Source organism: Ctenocephalides felis, unplaced genomic scaffold (assembly GCF_003426905.1).
Source record: "Ctenocephalides felis isolate EL2017-DRISC unplaced genomic scaffold, ASM342690v1 CF-g0.4_SCAFFOLD_01170, whole genome shotgun sequence".
Classification (NCBI taxonomy): Eukaryota; Metazoa; Arthropoda; class Insecta; order Siphonaptera; family Pulicidae; genus Ctenocephalides; species Ctenocephalides felis.
In genome coordinates, this window is record NW_020537324.1 from 16,513,314 (window position 1) to 16,532,723 (window position 19,410).

The 19,410-nt window shown below is 30.0% G+C and overlaps 2 protein-coding genes and 1 pseudogene across 3 annotated transcripts; 1 reads left to right on the forward strand and 2 right to left on the reverse strand.

The window, feature by feature from the left end:
- Positions 1–4,949: 4,949 nt before the first annotated feature.
- LOC113366298 (mid1-interacting protein 1-like) lies at positions 4,950–8,055 on the reverse strand. The gene is made up of 2 exons (XM_026607882.1): positions 7,880–8,055; positions 4,950–5,938 (listed from the first exon to the last, which is right to left on the reverse strand). The coding sequence occupies exons 1-2, from the start codon at positions 7,924–7,926 to the stop codon at positions 5,281–5,283; spliced, it is 705 nt and encodes a 234-aa protein (XP_026463667.1). The 5' UTR covers positions 7,927–8,055; the 3' UTR covers positions 4,950–5,280.
- A 3,840-nt stretch (positions 8,056–11,895) lies between these two features.
- On the forward strand, positions 11,896–17,804 carry LOC113366089 (annotated as a pseudogene).
- Positions 17,805–18,243: 439 nt separating this feature from the next.
- On the reverse strand, positions 18,244–19,390 carry LOC113368224 (active regulator of SIRT1-like). 2 transcript variants are annotated; one of them, XM_026609787.1, is made up of 5 exons: positions 19,204–19,390; positions 19,080–19,130; positions 18,795–18,928; positions 18,481–18,713; positions 18,244–18,365 (listed from the first exon to the last, which is right to left on the reverse strand). In XM_026609787.1, the coding sequence occupies exons 1-4, from the start codon at positions 19,265–19,267 to the stop codon at positions 18,594–18,596; spliced, it is 369 nt and encodes a 122-aa protein (XP_026465572.1). In that variant the 5' UTR covers positions 19,268–19,390; the 3' UTR covers positions 18,244–18,365; positions 18,481–18,593. The 2 variants fall into 2 exon arrangements, with proteins under 2 accessions (XP_026465572.1, XP_026465573.1); XM_026609788.1 differs by having other exon boundaries at positions 18,311–18,361.
- Positions 19,391–19,410: the final 20 nt, after the last annotated feature.

The window sequence follows — 19,410 nt, forward strand, 5'->3', positions numbered from 1 at the left end:
TACATTGTAAAAAACAATACGGCCAACCAGAAATAGAATATATATTTCTGTGTGTAAATTGGTCCTAATAAAACTACTTGAAACTCATCATGGTTTCTCTACTTCTACTGAACCGATATACATACTTAAAATGTTTATAGAGTCTTTATAGATTCTGTTCAGTATGCTCATTCCCAATTTCCGATTTTTAATATTTTTAAGAAGATCGAGAATAATAAAAAAGTTGGAAAGAAAATCCTTCGGGCAAATGCTATTTTGTGAAAAAATATTTTTATAGGGTAAATTATAGTGATCGTCCAAAAATCGAAAATGATACTTTTTGCATATCTTTTCAGAGGTCACTGAATATTTTGGCATACCTTAGAAAACATAGATGTGTGTTTTCGGCAGCAACGTTCAGCCGATTAGAATTATTCAAAAACATTCAATTGATAAAAAGACGTACTGATTAGTTTTTGGCTAAAATTGATCCAGCCGTTTTGGAGATACGGAGATAAGATTGCAGTGAATGGAAATTGAGTTTGTGAGAGAAACATTCCACTTGTATTAACGTGGTGAAGAATTGATTGAGTTTTTGCAAAGGCAGGTCCAGCGGTTTCGAAGATCTAGAAAAAGTTTTAGAAAATGCCAGTTCAAAAAGGGGGTCGAGAATAAGATATTTTGTAATTTGAATCAACCGATATGAATGGTTACAAAAATATCCAGTTTGAGAATAAGTTCAAATAAGTTCTAGCAGTTTTTCTTAAGGTACGGATGCCATGCACCACTAGTTTTTCTTCAGATTATTTGGAGAACTAAAATCATAGGTATGGTCAGGAGTCAGGTGTAAATTTTTTGAGAGGCCCCACTTTATTACCTTCTGTTTAAATTAAAACTTCATGACTATTTTTAATTTTATTTTATAATTTTCGAAAACCTTTCAAGAATCGCATAAAATTCATGCCTTCAGACAAGAACATCCCCTTACATGGCCATAAAAGGATTCAGAAAATCATAAAAAAATTGAAAATTAGTTACAAAAAAACGACCAGGCCAAACAGTACCAAAAACCAATTAGCACCAATCCTAGCTTATATCTTTCGAACAGTTTTTAAAATATCAATATCGGTCAAACTGTTATAACTCCAATCATCAAAGATGAGAAATAATTAAAATTTTAAATTTTAAATTTCCTTTAAAATCCTTATTATGAAGACTACTATGTAAATCCAAAGATCTAAAATTGCTCTATAAAACTTATATCTATGGCGGGAATAGCTCACTCAGTAGCGTACTCGACTCACACTCTGGAGGAATTCGGTTCGAATCTGCAGCAATACCAGAATTAAAAATATAAAAATATTAAAGTAGATTAAGAATTGTTAATTTGTAGAATACAAGAAAAAATTGTGTTAGAAGTAAGAAGAAAAAGAAGTTTAGTATATGAGATGAGAAGAACATATTGAGAAACAAGAAGAAGAATGAAAATTGAATGGAATTGAAGAAAGAAAGTTTAATGGAAGATTAGGATATAAGAAGAGATGGGGTATATATATATGATGATTGTATAAGAAATATATATGTAAGAATTGTATAGAATATGATAAAAAAAATAATATGAATAATGTAGGTGGCTAAAAATGCTGTGAAGCGGAGGCCAATAAAATTAAAAAAAAAATATCCCTACCAGAAGAATTTGTATTTATTAGATAACAGAGTTGAATAACGCAAAAACATCTGAACTAGACCAAAACATACATTAAAAAGCATAAAGTAAAATTTGTGACCCTCATTATTTACCAACAAAAAGTATATTTGGCCATGGACTCTTATACCATAATACGATTTCACTTTGCAGCACGTTCGTTCACCTAATAACAAAATCAATGCTTTGCAATCGAACGAACATGCGAGAAGTACTTGATGGCTCTTCGAACGTACATGTGATACTTCGTACACAAGACTAGAGATTATTCGTATCTTTAGGTAAATGACAAACCAAACACATTAATTATCTTTCATTAAAATAGATAAATCATTAAATATCAGAGATCAAACACATTGGAAAAACGTAGGGTCTTGACACAAAAGTGAAAGCAGTTAACATATAAGAACGAGATTTGTAATGATTTGATAATGCAAATCAAGTAATAATTATATAATAGAGTTTTTAATAATCAAACATCCTGAAATATACTTATGTAAACTTATTTATACACAATCAAAGCGACATGATATAACAGGATACTCGCAATTATTCGACAATAACTATTTACATCATCAACTTGTAAGTATTTTTATATAATATTGCTAATAAGCAAAAGAAAGAAATTGTGAAACAACACATATTGAATTGTAAACTATTTTTAACTTCCCGTAGGGTAAGTTATTGTAATGGACCGAAAATCGAAATTGAAAATTTTTACATTTCTCGACATTTTGAAGGTTTCTGAACATTTTGTCATACCTCAGAAAAAATGGATGTGTGTATGTATGTATGTATGGATACAAATTTCCAGTCACATTTTCGGGCGCACGGACCAACCGATTTGAATGATTCAAAAAACATTCGATTCCTATTGGTAGGGACATGTGCTGATTAGTTTTTGGCAAAGGCAGGTCCAGCAGTTACGGAGATAAAGAGCAAAGAGTGCAGAAAATAGAAATCGAGTTTTTGAGAGAACGAAGCATCCGATTTTAATGATCTAAAAAACATTCAATTAGTAATGATTGGGAGAAGTGTTTATTAGTTTTTGGCAAAGGCAGGCCCAGCCATTTCGAAGATACGGAGCTAAATGTGCAAAAAATGGCAGTTTTTGAGAGAGCTAAGCGTCCGATTTAAATGATTCAAAGAACTTTCAGCTTGTCTTAACAAAATAATTGATTTTGGAAAAAAAAATTAGTTTCAACTTTTTTTTTTTCAAAAAAAATTTTTTTTGTATATCGAAAATAATTCAGATTTGATTTCTAATTTTGACTACAGTTCTAATATACTTTAAACAAATAATTTCAACTTTGCGATTCAGTTTATATAATTCTTATAAATATTAGACAATGTTACAATATTAATAATAATCTATTGGAAAACATTCAGTATTCCTCGAACATTTCGTTACGGTACGGGAAGTTCCAGCAATTTGCCTTAAGGCACGATGCCATACACCCCACTAGTTTGTTATATTAACAGCAATCAGAGCTTAACGAGTCCTATTAGCAATTGGGAGGAGGACAAGCTTTATAGATGGTTATCCAACGATTGTAGGGTTTTTTAATGATTCAGAAATACCACGGAAAAGGTATTTTTTCACTTGGAAACATATTGCTCTCTATATATTCAAAAAGCCAATGTCACTACTGCTTGAAATCAGGTTGTCCGAAAAAGTTACTTGAAACTTCTGAACACAAGCCCTTAGCTATAAACATGAAACCACTGGAAATCCCAAATTGTAAATTAAAGATTGAATATTTAATTTTCGAGAACTTGTTAAGATAAAAAAAACTAACAAAATCGCAAATTATATGCGTACTTTGAAATAACTATGCAAGATTTTATTGGGGCGTCTTCAATGGATATGAAAATTCCATGAGCTTTCTCTTGCTGCTCTAATGATAAACAAAAAAAAAAGATGCAACAATAAACATTAAGATGAAAATAGAGTTTGAATTGAACTATAAAATGGTTGATTTGATTCTTCAAAATCTATGATCAACTGTAAAGAAAGAAGTATCATACCAAGTGAAAGACTATATATAACGTATAATTTTTATATTTTTAAATATGAGTTTACAGTTAGACCTTAGCCTACCGTACACGCAAGCACACACAAGTATACTTATAAAACAGGTATACTTTTTATAAATATTTTCTAAAAAAAATCAGACATTCTGGGTGTTTCGCAATATGGTCATTAAACAAAGCAGTATCGAAATAGCAGATCAAATTAAGTAAAATAATATCTATAATTATAATTTATATTATATAATATAACATTATATTAATTTATATTATAGTAAGTAAAATATCTATAATTTCCAACATGAATAAAATCGAGTCTTAAATGCTCGTTTTTCGATTCCAATCTCCTTTGTTTAATACGCATACCATCATTACTTTTATTGCAATATGACCAATGCAAAAATAATATAAGAAGCAATATTTCATTGTCAGCATTTGAATTTTGCGAAAAACAATTGCATTATAAATGTAAATATATTATTCATAATCATCTCTTGCAATTGCTTTTAATAGAAACAAAATTCTTATAAATATTCTCTATATATTGAAATATAATATAAAATCTCTTTGAAGTTAACATATTTTTAAAGTACTAATTTGTTAAAGTTAACTACATCCTATGTGAACACAAAGCTCCCTAATAATAGAATTGTGCGAATATAATTAATTTTCGTATAACTTTAAAAATAGTTTTAATAGAGCTATGTCTTCACATTCGCCGTTATCTAATTCTAATTTTGTAGCTTGTGGCAATTGCTAACATATATATTCTGCATTGAAATATTCTTAAAGCAAATTTTTATACACCACGTCATTTGCACAATAGTAAAAAGATCACAAGTTCTCCAATTCAAATAATATCAAAGACGATATGAAAAACCGCTCTGAAATATTTTTGGAGAGTTACCTGAATTATTTTTTACATTTCGAGGCTTCTACGACTAGTATTTTCAATGTTAAATGAAGAAGCAGTCTTAAATAAATAAATAATATGATTCAATATTTTTTATCTACTGGTCTGTAAAGGCGCTCGAGATGTATTATTATTTTACATATTTTTTATCTAATATAAAAAATTTATTCTATCTACATGCCATCGATATCTATAAAACGGAATGTTCATTTGCAATCATTTATATATCAGTTAGTCAAACGTTAACAAAATTCATCTTTCTCGAAACATTTTAAAATAAGTGAGTAATAATAATAAAACCATAGATTTTTAAGACAGATTTACCCAACATAAACAACGGACACCATGATTTAATAAAATATTTATTCTGAACACATGAAGATGAATGAAAAAACTCAGAACACAGTTTTGTACAAAAGAGCACTTTTACATTTTGATTTTGGTTTCACATGACACTTATTAGACCTGGAAAAACAACGGCACCGGCCGTTTGAACAAAAATAACTTTCGAAATTAGTCAAATACCAGGTATACTTTTAATCTTTGAATGGTGTCAACCGAACGTAATTCACAAATATCTAATAATAAATAAAACGCTATTCATAACAAAATAATATTAAGTTAAAAACTAGAAACAAGTTGAGGCCTTTGATCAAACACTTCCAACGTCCGTTTGGTAGCGATCCGTAACGTAATTGGCGGCTTCGGTCATTTGTTCTAGCGTCCTATATAGGCCGAATAAATGTCTTCGGAAATTCTCAGACACCAAACGGGATTTATCTTTCTTTTCGGCACCTTCCTCGCTTTCAATACCAGAGTCGTTTTCATTGCCGGCATCCGAATCGCAATCGCTAAGGGAAACAGCAGAGTTTGTGGACGCCATGCTGGCGGTCGAGGGCCTGCGTGCGAGCCCCGGCTTACTATTAGTAACTTTTAAGGTATTATTATCGGGAGATGTTGCTGGAGCCGAATTATTATTCGCGGCAGGTACTTGAGTAGTAGTTTCTTCCGCCGAGCTTTCTTCCGCGGGAGCTTTGCCACCCCAGAGAAGATCAACTTTGACATTATTTAACATGTTGTACAAATCGTACAGGTCAGTGGATGTCAACATATCGGCTGAACCTTTCTTAGATTTGCCGTTTGGCTTTTCATCTGCTGCAGGAGCAGCTTTCAAATCCATCAGACGACATGGGATCAGAATGGTCTCGTCCATGCGGTTGACGGTTTTTACAAATTTCTCCATAGCGTTCAAGATGCTCTGGTTTGAAAACTCCTGATCATCGTGACGAGCTATGCGCCGCAGACAATTTCTGAGGACAAAGCGAAACGGCGATCAGAATTTGATATCACATAAGATAAGCAGATGAAAATTGCTCGATTCCAATGATAGATGAATGATACATGTTTGGCAAAATGCAAGCATAAACATCAATAAAAACTTGTAAAGATTTACACCAAGATAAACTTTTCGCAGATGAACTATTTCGTTGAAAATAACCGTTAGCAAAGTATATCCAATGTTAACAAATTGTTGAATATATTCAACTAATCCAATAACGAACGATTCAACCTTAACTAAACCAGTTTTTGATATATTGACAGCTTTCACTATTTCACCTAAATTATATCAAGTTATATGATACCATAGAAATATGTAAAATATGCCTGTTATAAATTGCGCAATACATAAAATTTTATGTTATGCTAAGTTGTTTCAAAACATATTTCTAGTGCTTCCCCAGAAGTAGTGGAACAATAACATTAAGGGGGTATTCTAGTGTAGAAATTTAAAAAAAAATCGATTTTTTTTTATTTCATATTTTCAAAGTTTAACTATCTAAGAATATGGGTACGAGAAGGTTTTTGAAAATTTGAATTATTTTCGGAGATATAGGCATTTTACTGACTCGATCTCCATAGTGGTTTGGCTTCATGCAAAACTTTAAATGCGTTTTTCTCAGAACAGACTTTTTCAGTACTGTTGACACGATTTCTCGAGTTTTAATCGACCGATTCACTTGAAATGTTCAGAGAGTCTTGTCCATAGACCTATCTATAGCCCGAACTAGGATTATCCCCAATTTCCAATATTTACTATTTTTAAAAAATTCGAGAAACTCAAAAAAACAGTAAAAAACACTTTTTTTTTCAAACAGCCGCCAATTTGTAAAAAAAACTTTTTACTTTTATAATCTTTTTAGTTTTTGCATTTCCGATGGCTAGAAGGGCTGAAATCATGTCAAGACTGAAGTGCCAATTTTTTGACACCACCCACTTCATCAGCTGCCAGTTTTTACAATTTTCAACTTTTTTATTTTTTAATTCTTTTGTTTTGTATTTAATAATATTGATAAACAAGTGGTAAAAAATGGATAGTAAAAACATTCATTGCTTTCTTTAACGACACTTTAAAAATGACCTGAAATTCATCGCCCTACACTAGAATACCCCCTTAAGGATTGTATAAAAACAAAGAATGTATAAATCGTATTATTGCCACACAAACTAAAGTATGTGATAAAATCCCAATATAATAAACATTAAAACAATCACTTGTCAGAGAGAAAAACTGCTTTCTATTCTTGTAGCAGCAAAAGTATTTCATCATATTCATTATTTCAACAGATGGATAAAATTAACTATGCGAAGCTTGAGCAATTCGCGGTTTGATGTATATTTGCAAACATGAGATTATGTGTTCTGTAAACATAGTTAGTAGTAATTGCATTAATTTCTTAGTAATCACGTTGACTAAAGAAGTTTTATGAAATATAGAAATTGAATTAGCTAAATGCTCTTGGCTGGATGTATCTGATTTTAATTGTCATATTGGGTAAGAAATGAAAAGCATGAAAATTAAAATAATATTCAATTGGACATAGATATGTCTATGATTTAATAAGCATATAAACAATTAGGTTTTGGGTGTGGGTCTTCACGTCATATAACCTAACATAGTAAAGCTGCCATCTTTGACATTACAAAGAGCAATCGCGTTTAATTAAATTTTATGAATAAAAATAATAGGATATAGTAATTCCAGCATAAGAATTGTGTCAAGATATTTCAAAAGTAATGTATGCACAAAAAACCGCTTTCACAAAACCAATTTGTGTTATAAACTTTCGTAAAAACATCTTGTTTCCATTTAAAAACATTTATCGAATGTAAAATCAAAATATGATGTATAATTAACATGCAAAAATGTATGATATGTTGATGATATATTTTTCATAAAATAAATTATTTACCTGCTATTTTCCATACTAGTGGATAAATTATCACTGTATCCGTTCATGTTTCCTGGGTTTTCTCAAAATATAATTTCGCACTAATTTATTATTTAATTTGTTTAAGTCCAGCACTAAATCATAACACACTTTTATTTATCGAGAAACCAACTGATACACGGACACTAGTTTAGTGTTCTACTGGCACTGGCAAAATGATGCCATTACAAACATAGCAACTTCTTATATGGATTGACATTTAATTGGAAGGGGCTCAGGAGGCCGATAGCAAATTCATCTGTCGATAAAATTAAAATAATTTCACACGCTTATATTTCCTGGGTTTTCTCAAATATAATTTCGCACTAATTTATTATTTAATTTGTTTAAGTCCAGCACTAAATCATAACACACTTTTATTTATCGAGAAACAACTGATACACGGACACTAGGTTTGTGTTCTACTGGCACTGGCAAAATGATGCCACTACAAAACATAGCAACTTCTTATATGGATTGACATTTAATTGGAAGGGGCTCAGGAGGCCGATAGCAAATTCGTCTGTCGATAAAATTAAAATAATTCACACGCTTATATATTTGTTGTATTTGATTGTAGTATGTAAATTTCAATAAATTTAATTTATTGTTATTTGTTGGCAGTTTATGTGAAAACTATCATTTATTTTAATGTTGAATTGACGTATATCTAGAGTGCTCCCAAGCCCCATATGTCAGACCACAATGAAAGGATCTCATTGGTCGATGCTCACGTTGCTCAAATATTATTGGACGTAGATTTTTTTGTTAAAATTTAACTTTTTCTAGTATATCATAGACTTTCATTCGCTTGTTCTTTCCTCCTTTGCTATAAATTCTGATGACGTACCAATAATAATTTATTACAAAGATGGAAATTTTAATACTAAATTATTTCTGATGTAAAATTACTGTTGTTTTTGACGTCACGCACGTGGATCGTCGGAAATTCTAATATAATCGACGACGCTATTTAATTATTATCGTAATTAATTCTTTATGATTTAATTAATTCTGTTTACCTCAATGGAGGTCCAGAGGTCTGTGAACAAAGATTGTTATATTACAGCTAAAGTTCAGCATCGACAGGTCAAGTATATGTATGCGTAGACATTGTTATGTTTGCATGCAAATTTTTGGTAATACTGTTTTATTTATGTTCGAATGAAAGAATTAACTTATTGCAATAAATACGAGCGATTAAATTCACAATAATAAAAATAAATTTTCGAACCTCTGCAATAAATGCATCACACTTTATAATAAGTAGCGTTTGTGATTTATGAACCCCTCAACGAAATAGATTAATAATTTGGAGCATTTAACTGAATCTTAAATGAGGCGAAATTTATGTGAGATTGGTATAATTAAAATTACTCAAATCCCTGTAATTCAAATAATATATCAACCCTTTCCACTCGCGAATTACAGAATTAATATGTATTTTGGCGCCAGAGCGGCGCCATCCGAGTGGAAAAGGTTAAAGATATATATAAGTGGCAATTTACCTTAAGACAAGTTGCATGAACTTCCCGATACGTGTAAATAGTCGACTTAATCAATAAACATTGAAATTTACCTATGTAGATAAAATACTCATACATACATACTTCTTTTAATTTTGGTCCCAAACGATTCAGAATGACTCGAAACGTCGAGAAAACATAAAATTATCTAAACTTCTCTTTTGCCAAGTTAATAATTTATTAAAATAAAAATGATTCTCATTTTCCCTTGAATCACCCCGTAGCCCAAAATATTTTGGCTGTGAATATTTAGGAGAAAATTATAGGAATAGAACAAAAGGATAGTTTGAATTTTACTCCGGTAACTATATTTCCAGAATTTGTCTTACAAAAATCGCAATTTTCATAAAATCAATGTTATTCATATTAAAGTCAATGTCAGTCACACATTTTGGAGAAAATAGTAATTAGACATGCAAATAATTACGCTTATGTAAAGTGAAGACGAAACTTTTTAAATCAGACAAAAATTTATAACAGTGCCTGTATTCTATATTTTGAGAAATACTAAAGAAATAAAATGTAGGACAATAATCATAGTAGTATTCCAAGTATTCTGAACAAAATCAATTGTGTAAAGTAAGAGTATACTGCATGTATGATTATAATTTTACTTATTTTAATTAATTTCAGAAAACAAAAAGAAACCGTATTTGTATTCACAGATATCGTAGAAAAGTCTGAAAATTATTCTAATTGATATTCACATATAGTGATTCCGGAATCCTTAGAAAATTTAATTGGTATTCTATTTGCCTAAATTAACTTTATTAACTATGCCATTTTTAAATGTAATTGAAATTCCTTTTTGTAGTAAAATATGATTTATTGCTTTCACATAATATATCATTTTCTTGAAACAAGGAAAATCAAATATCACACCAAAAAACTTATTTATTTGATAATGAATGTGGTAAAGGTAAGGAAATTAATGTTTGTTTTTCCATATATGTGCATCTTTAAATTGTAAAATATTAATTTAACGGTATAATTAGGTATTATTATTATGTTACAATAAAAATCGAATGTTTTTTGAATTATTCAAATCGGTTGATCGGTGTTATGAATGTGGTAAAGGTAAGGAAATTAATGTTTGTTTTTCCATATATGTGCATCTTTAAATTGTAAAATATTAATTTACGGTATAATTAGGTATTATTATTAATGTTACAATAAAAAATCGAATGTTTTTGAATTATTCAAATCGGTTGATCGGTGTTCCCGAATTCGACGACAAAAATTTGTATCCGCACACACACACAATACACACAGACACACACACATACATCTTTCTTTCTGATTCAATATATTCAGAAACAATTGAAACGTAAAAATATATAAAAATTTTCTTTTTGCGATTACTATAACTTACCCTACAAGAAGTTAACTAGTGGTTCCTAAAGTGGTCCATATGGACCCCTAGGATCCATGACAACTTTTAGAGATTCTCGTTCAATGGAAAAAATGTGGAGTTCATGTAATGAAATAAATTAAAGATATATAAAAATTTTATTTTTGCGATTACATACTATAACTTACTCTAGGGGAAGTTAACTAGTGGTTCCTAAAGTGGTCCATATCGACCCTAGGATCCATGACAACTTTTAAGAGATACTCGTTCAATGGAAAAAAATGTGGAGTCCATGTAAAAATGGGGATGGGTTCCACGCAGTGCGTCGGAAGCAAATTTTTGATGGGTGGACTCTTTTTTGTTTTGTTTTAAACGTTTTATACAATCTCACCCAACCAGCCCACACGGTTCCGACGCCACATGATTCCACAATATTGGAACTCTTGGTATAATATAAATTTAGTTATATTATACTATCTTTAATAAACACTTATTAACAATATTAATAAATAAACAAAAAACGAAGGAAATTGCACATTTTTTAAAATTGTACATTTTTATAAAAGTTTGTAATTTGCAGCATTTTTGATCTACTAACAAAAAAAATATAGACTGAACATCATTAGCCTGTAGTTGTAAGATTAAACCTACAAACTTTTACTTATTTGTTACTCTTTTCTTTTAGTTTTAGATTCAATTAATAAATGTATAAACTCACATGTATTCAGTGGCGTCGGAAGCTAATTTTTGATGGGTGGGCTCGTTTTTTTTTGATAGGCAGCTAGTGGGTTCGTTTTTTTTTCGCACCAGCCCACATGGTTCCGACACCACTGCATGTATTTTTAATTTAGGGTCTTAAAAATATTGGGGGTCTAGGGCAAGCACAAGGGGTCCACAATATACAAAAAGGTTGGGAACCTCTGGTCTAATGGATATTCTTTAAACTTAACATCATAGACCTTAAGATACTGATTGAAATTTGGGGTCTAGGCAACGCACAAGGGGTCCATGATACAAACAAGTTTGGGAACTCTGGTCTGAATGGATATCCTTTAAACTAAACATCCAACGAAATTTATTAACAAGTCATAAAGTCCCGCAGTGCTTTTATATAATAACTTTTATTTTTGTAACAACAGAGGTATGTGAAATATGGCTATCGAATTTTTGATTCAATTAATATTTATAACACCGGTTGTTCCAAATCTTTAGCTTTTGTCAAGTTTTCATCAATCGCGATCTACCCAGAATTTAGCACTGGATTCTTATAAGAACAGATATGGTGGTTTATTAATTTTGTTTTAAGAGGAAAAGTGTACATATTACTGCGAATAAAGTGTTGATCCTGTTATCGAATTCTCCGGATGAAAGTTAGTTATCAATATACGCCCCTTTGTAACGAAATCTACTTGTCAATATACGTAGTGCATGCTGAATTACTTATGTATTTAGTTATTTAGAATATTTTCGTTATCAAAACCTAATAATAATAATTCATTCATTGCACTTGTATATTTGTTCATTTTGTTCCAAGTAGTTATAGAATGCATAGTTGTTGTTAATCTATATTTATGATATTATCCTTGTCTACTAATCCCTAATAATTGTTGCAGTCCTTGGAGAAATTCGGCAGTATGCCGGCGGCACGAGGGGATGGAATGCGGGGCTTGGCGGTTTTTATATCAGACATAAGAAACTGTAAGTCGAAACCATTAATAGTTGATACTTAGTTTTATGACTATCGGATTAATACTTTAAAGACCAATTTGGTGTCCTACTCTGGCGTCATCATAAATTGTTTTCTTTAAGGCTTCAATTGTGATTTTCGGCAAGGAATTTTACTTGAGCAAATAATAATAATACGAATCCAAATAGAAAACTAGAGTTTTTTTTATTTGCTGTTCGCTCACATAAATATCATGACTCTTAATATTTATCTAAGTCTCATAGTTCATTTATAATAATCTTTTTGTTAGTTCAGACATGCACAAACAATTTTTCGGCGGTATTTTTACCGGTAATCATTCCAAAAATGATTTTGGTATTTTTCGGTATTTTTATATAAGCACTATTTGATACATAATACCCTAAAGTTTAAATTTCTCGGAACAAATTTATCTTCAAATTCCATAATCAAACAGCTATGTTTTCAAGTGATTCTATAATATAATTTATATTATTAATTTTGTGTTAATTATTATGTTTATATTATATAAACAAATGTCAAATATTATCTCAACTCGTCATTAAACTGAATATTTATTGCTTTCCGAAGGGCCTCATATCGTGTTACAATAAATAGAATTGGACTGATAGATAATGGTGTTTGTTTCATATTATGTAAATTGTAACAGTTTTTTTAAGTGATATTTGTGCCAAATTTTTTATATCATACAGATTACCCCTGCGTAATCTTTATTTTTTTCTAACTTTATACATAATAATTATGATAATTACTGAATATTTTTTCTTTTTATTACAATTATAAATATTATATTTCAAAAACGTTTCGAAGTTTGAAAATACTTATTTTATTGTTTAGTTGAATATAGTTATAGTTGTATATACAATTTTTTATATTTTTACTAGTAACTTTCAATTTGTTTACGTATGTTTAAGTTAATAAAAATACCGGTATTCCGGTTTTAAAATGAAAAATTACCGAAATACCATATTGAAATTTTCTATCGGTATTGCATTCCCTAATTGCTACTGAATTGGTTTGGTTTATTTATTAGTTAAATCATGCAAATACCATTTGTATCCTTTATCCATTATCAAATGTGACTATTTCTCAAGGTAAAAGCAAAGAAGCAGAAGTTAAGAGAATTAATAAGGAACTTGCAATATCCGAAGCAAGCAGTTCAAAGGAGATAAAACTCTTGATGGCTATCAGAAAAAGAAATATGTTTGCAAGCTCTTGTTCATATTTTTATTGGGACATGATATTGATTTTGGGCACATGGAGGCAGTCAATCTATTGTCATCTAATAAATATAGTGAAAAGCAAATCGTAAGTAATTTAAAAGAAAATAATATGTGAAACAAATATAATATTAAGTATATAAAGGTAAATAATTCTTATTCCTATGTTTGTACCTCAGGGTTATTTGTTCATATCAGTGCTTGTAAATACAAATAGTGATCTCATCCAGTTGATAATTCAAAGCATCAAAAATGATCTTGCATCTCGTAATCCAATCCATGTAAATTTAGCTTTGCAGTGCATAGCTAATATTGGAAGCAGAGACATGGCTATGTCTTTTAGCACTGAGATTCCAAAATTGCTCGTCTCAGGGTAAATATCAATCATTATCATATGATTTTAGTAAACTGTTTCATTAAAAATTTATTACAGGGACACCATGGATGTTGTAAAGCAATCTGCAGCCTTGTGTTTGTTGCGTTTGTTCCGCACATGCCCTGAGATCATTCCAGGAGGTGAATGGACTTCTAGGATAATACATTTGCTTAATGATCCACATATGGGAGTAGTAACCGCTGCAACTAGTTTGATTGATGCTCTAGTAAAGAAAAATCCTGATGAATATAAAGGATGTGTTAGTTTGGCTGTCTCACGACTATCCAGAGTAATTGATTGAAATAATTGCATAAAATAATGAGAGTGAGACTATTTTTGATTTATTACAATTGTAGATCGTTACTTCAAGTTATACTGATCTTCAAGATTATACATATTACTTTGTGCCAGCACCATGGCTTTCAGTAAAGTTGTTGAGATTGCTTCAAAATTATACACTCCAGCAGAAGACCAAGCTGTCCGTGGTCGACTCTCTGAATGCCTTGAGACTATTCTTAATAAAGCCCAAGAGCCTCCAAAGTCGAAGAAAGTTCAGCATTCAAATGCAAAAATGCTGTGCTCTTTGAAGCTATATCTTTGATTATTCATAACGATAGGTACTATTTACTAAATTAAATAATATCATAGCATTCTTGGTTTTTATTATATTCGTTATTTTAGTGAGGCTAATTTGTTGGTTCGTGCTTGCAATCAACTTGGTCAATTCTTATCAAATCGTGAAACAAATCTGAGATACTTGGCTTTAGAGTCGATGTGTTTGCTGGCAACATCAGAGTTTTCACATGAAGCAGTCAAAAAGCATCAAGAAGTCGTTATTCTTTCAATGAAGGTACTTGCTGGAATAAGTGTAGTGTAGTACAATCCAAAACCTTTTTTTTATTTGTAATGGTTTTTAGATGGAAAAAGATGTATCTGTTCGGCAACAAGCAGTTGACCTTTTGTATGCCATGTGCGATAAGACAAATGCTGAAGAGATTGTGCAAGAAATGTTAAACTACTTAGAAACTGCTGATTATTCTATAAGGGAAGAAATGGTACTGAAAGTTGCAATCTTAGCTGAAAAATATGCCACGGATTATACTTGGTTTGTATGAATTTAATTTACTATTGAGATTACAATTAAATTTGTATTAATTGTTTATATTTTAGGTATGTTGATGTAATTCTGAATCTCATTCGTATTGCTGGAGATTATGTTTCTGAAGAAGTATGGTACAGAGTAATTCAAATTGTTATAAATCGTGATGAAGTCCAAGGTTATGCTGCCAAAACTGTTTTCGAAGCTTTACAAGCACCAGCCTGTCATGAAAATATGGTTAAAGTGGGTGGTTATATTTTAGGAGAATTTGGAAACTTGATAGCTGGTGATCAAAGATCTTCACCTTTAGTTCAATTTCAACTGCTACATTCCAAGGTATCCTTCAAATGTAATATGATGTTTGCAAAAGACCAGAATTTTATTTTTTAATATTTTTTCAGTACCACCTTTGTTCTCCAATGACAAGAGCATTACTTCTATCTACATATATTAAGTTTGTAAATTTATTTCCTGAAATTAGAACGCCAATTCAAGATGTTTTCAAAACACATAGCAACTTGCGTTCGGCTGATGCTGAATTGCAACAACGAGCTAGTGAATATCTTCAACTTAGCATTATCGCCACAACTGATGTATTGGTAAGTAAATATTGAAATTTATCAAAAGGTACTAAATATTTTGCATAATTATATCTGAATTTGTCTTAAACAGGCAACAGTTCTTGAAGAAATGCCAGCTTTTCCTGAACGAGAATCTTCTATTTTGGCTGTTTTAAAGAAAAAGAAGCCAGGCGAGTTCCAGAAAATGAGATTAGAGAGTCTAAAAGCCCTGTACCAAATCAGGGTGGTGATAATAATGTCTCGTAAGTAAAATATTTCTTCATCTCAATATCTCTCAACATTTCTTTATCTCATGCTCTATTAAATTTAATTTCTCTGTGTAGTGTGAATAGCAATGCTTCTGCAGATTTGCTAGGATTATCTACGCCTCCAACTTCAGCACCACAAAGTGGATCAGGGGCTACAGGAAGCTTAGTAGAAATGCTTGGGGACATTTATTCCAATAAACAAACCAATGGAAATATGAATATCAACAACTCTAAAAAGTTTGTGTCATTTATTGATACATGGTAATAGATTTATTTTTATTGATTTATTCTGTTTCAGGTTCATATGCAAAAATAATGGAGTATTATTTGAAAATGATCTGATACAAATTGGGGTCAAAAGTGAATTTCGTCAAAATCTTGGTAGATTGGCTTTATTTTATGGAAACAAAACACAAGTAGCTTTACAACAATTTACTCCTGTGTAAGTATATCAAATTTATTGTAATTATAGTGAATTATCATATATATATATATATATATATATATATATATATATATATATATATATTCAACATTTGTTATTCAACTTATCAGAGTTCAATGGACTGCTGGACAATCATTAGCTGTTCAATTAAAACCAGTTGAACCAACTTTGGAAGCTGGTGCTCAAATTCAACAAATGCTAACAGCTGAATGCATCGAGGATTATGCAGGTAGGAAAAAAATGTTGCATATAGCTCACTTGACTAAAATAATTTGATTTAATATGATACATGTTCAAATTCTTTATTTCAGATTCACCCAATTTAATGGTTACTTTTATGTATAGCGGAGTACAACAAAGATTTACACTTAGACTGCCATTAACTGTAAATAAATTCTTTGAGCCAACTGAAATGAATGGTGAATCATTCTTTGCTCGTTGGAAAAATTTAGGCGGGTAGGTATACATTATTACTATGTTATAAAGTAGTAAATGCACTCACATTGTTCTCCTAATTCAGGGAGCAGCAAAGATCACAAAGAATTTTAAAGCAACTCCTCCAATGGACTTGCAGGCTGCTAGAACTAAGCTTCTTGGATTTGGAATGCAATTATTGGATGGTATCGATCCAAATCCTGATAATTTTGTATGTGCTGGCATCATTCATACAAGAACTCAGCAAGTGGGATGCTTACTCCGTCTTGAGCCAAATAAACAAGCTCAGGTTAGTAATATGTTGATTTTAAATTGACATATAAATAAGAAAAAAAACTAATTACCTTCTTTTTTTTTGTAGATGTTCAGATTAACTGTACGCTCAAGCAAGGAATCTGTATCAATGGAGGTTTGTGAATTGCTGTCTGACCAGTTTTAATTTCACATTTAATAAAATCTATTAAAACAAAATGGATATCATATAAAAATATGATAAAAAAACGTCTCTTTGTAATATTTTGTTGTTAATTTAAGATTTACCTAATTGAATATACAATTATTCATCTGTAAGTAAACACATATAATGACTCTGATATTAATATATACTTCATTTAAGTTCCTTTTTTATACTTTATATATAATTTGTAAATTGTGTTTAATGAGACTTTTGAATACTTGGTTTGTAGTTGTTTAGTAAGTTCATTCCAATGGTAATGTAAGTGAATGTATACTCAGTACAATGCTATATATATGAAATCACTCATACTTCGAAATGCATAGACATGTTTGGTTTTATAAGCAACTTGCAGATTTTGTTCAAATGAAATAAGCATTCTGCCTCATCCCGGTGTAGTCACCTACATGTGTATATACATTGTTTATGTAAGTATGAGTGCATTAAAAATCAATGTAAATTAATATATATTCTATGTTATGTATTGTTAAGTTTTTTCAATTATAAATATGATTGTATAAAAAAAATAATAAATTTTAGATCGTAAGATTAAGTATTCTTAGTTCACTGTTATGCATTTATGTATCTAAACATAACTTGTTACTATATTTTGAATCTCTAGACAAATGTAATTGTCTGAAATTATATTATCATATTTGATTAGAAATCATTTCACCAAACAGTGAATTATCTGTATTGAATGTAAACTTTAAAATGCTTGTTAATAAACAATATAAAGTAGTATTACTTAGTTATTTTAGTTTTTCTTGAAAGTATTACTTATCTCTTTTGTATTAGAGATGAAATAAAATTATGAACGAAAAACAATCCAATTCATGATACTTTTAACAATCTAATAGCCAAATTCAGGAAGCATTATCACACAAAATAATAAAAATAGTATTATCTCGAAAATATTATATTATAAACTGTAAATATTACAATAGACCCAATAAAAAATAATCCAAATATTGCTGGTAACAGTAAAGTGTAAATAGTTGGTGGAAAAAGAGTCAATAACCAGCTATCTGAAAAAATTAAAGTACTTGTAAATGCCTCATCTAAATATTAATATAATTCATGCGCATATTTTGAAATTATAAGTGAGTAAACTAAAAATGCATTAATTACGCTATATCTTACCATTAGGTACTTTCATTATAGGCATTAGTATGACCCATATAAAGTAATAAATTAAAAATATCATAGATCCTAGAACCATCATACGTCCAACTGTTACATCAGATAGAGTCATTTTATGAACAAAAATATTCTTTCTCAAAATTAATGAAGTCTTCTTCTGTGAAAACTGTGCCTTCGGGTTCAGGTTGTGTTTCTTCAACAAATTTGGTATTTTTGACAGCTCTTTCAAAAACCTATTAACATAGTATTTATAATAAATTTATATAAACAAATATTTTTCTTTATAATAAGTGAAAATGAAATTATATACACACCTTTTCGGCTGTTTCACTATCTAATTTCCTGGAACTTAACAGTTGTAGCTTTTTAAGATTGTCTTCAAATTTATCTTTACTATTTGTTGTTGTGCTTTGTATATCAGCAAGAGTGATTTTTTTTGTATTATCAGCTGTAAGTATATAATTACTAGAATAATATAATGGGAAAGATAACCCTTAAAAATCTATCAATTTATTTAGAAGATTCAGATTATAATTTCATAAATTTGTTAGCATAGATAAGAATACAAACTAATTCGATAATAATATTAGAGAACCAACCTATCTGTTTATTCTTCTTTCTTTTTTTCTTAATATTTTTCGATTTTGGTTCTGAAAAAATCAAAATGAGTGTACATTGCTGAATACATATAAACATAAAAGTAACAATAAGGGTAATATTTACCTTTACTTAAATTGTTTTCACCTTTTAAAACTTGTAAACTTTTATGCACTAATGACGCAGACATTTTATTAAATTTTATTCAAATATTCTATTATCATTTTTTAATAAACTTAGCTTTGTGACATGTATTTTTAAGGTTATATGGAAATTTTTGAAAATTATTATCACGTGGTTCTTCTGTGCTTCTCCATCTTTGCAAATGTAATC

What these genes read in the sequence shown, in the direction of transcription:
- LOC113366298 (XM_026607882.1), bottom strand. Translation starts at nt 7,926, where the DNA reads ATGAACGGATACAGTGATAATTTATCCACTAGTATGGAAAATAGCAG. An exon ending in ACTAGTATGGAAAATAGCAG is followed by an intron (nt 5,939 to 7,879) that starts GTAAATAATTTA and finishes CTTTGTCCTCAG; the next exon opens with AAATTGTCTGCGGCGCATAG.
- LOC113368224 (XM_026609787.1), bottom strand. Translation starts at nt 19,267, where the DNA reads ATGTCTGCGTCATTAGTGCATAAAAGTTTACAAGTTTTAAAAGGTGAA. An exon ending in TGAAAACAATTTAAGTAAAG is followed by an intron (nt 19,131 to 19,203) that starts GTAAATATTACC and finishes TGATTTTTTCAG; the next exon opens with AACCAAAATCGAAAAATATT. An exon ending in ATAGTGAAACAGCCGAAAAG is followed by an intron (nt 18,714 to 18,794) that starts GTGTGTATATAA and finishes CTATGTTAATAG; the next exon opens with GTTTTTGAAAGAGCTGTCAA.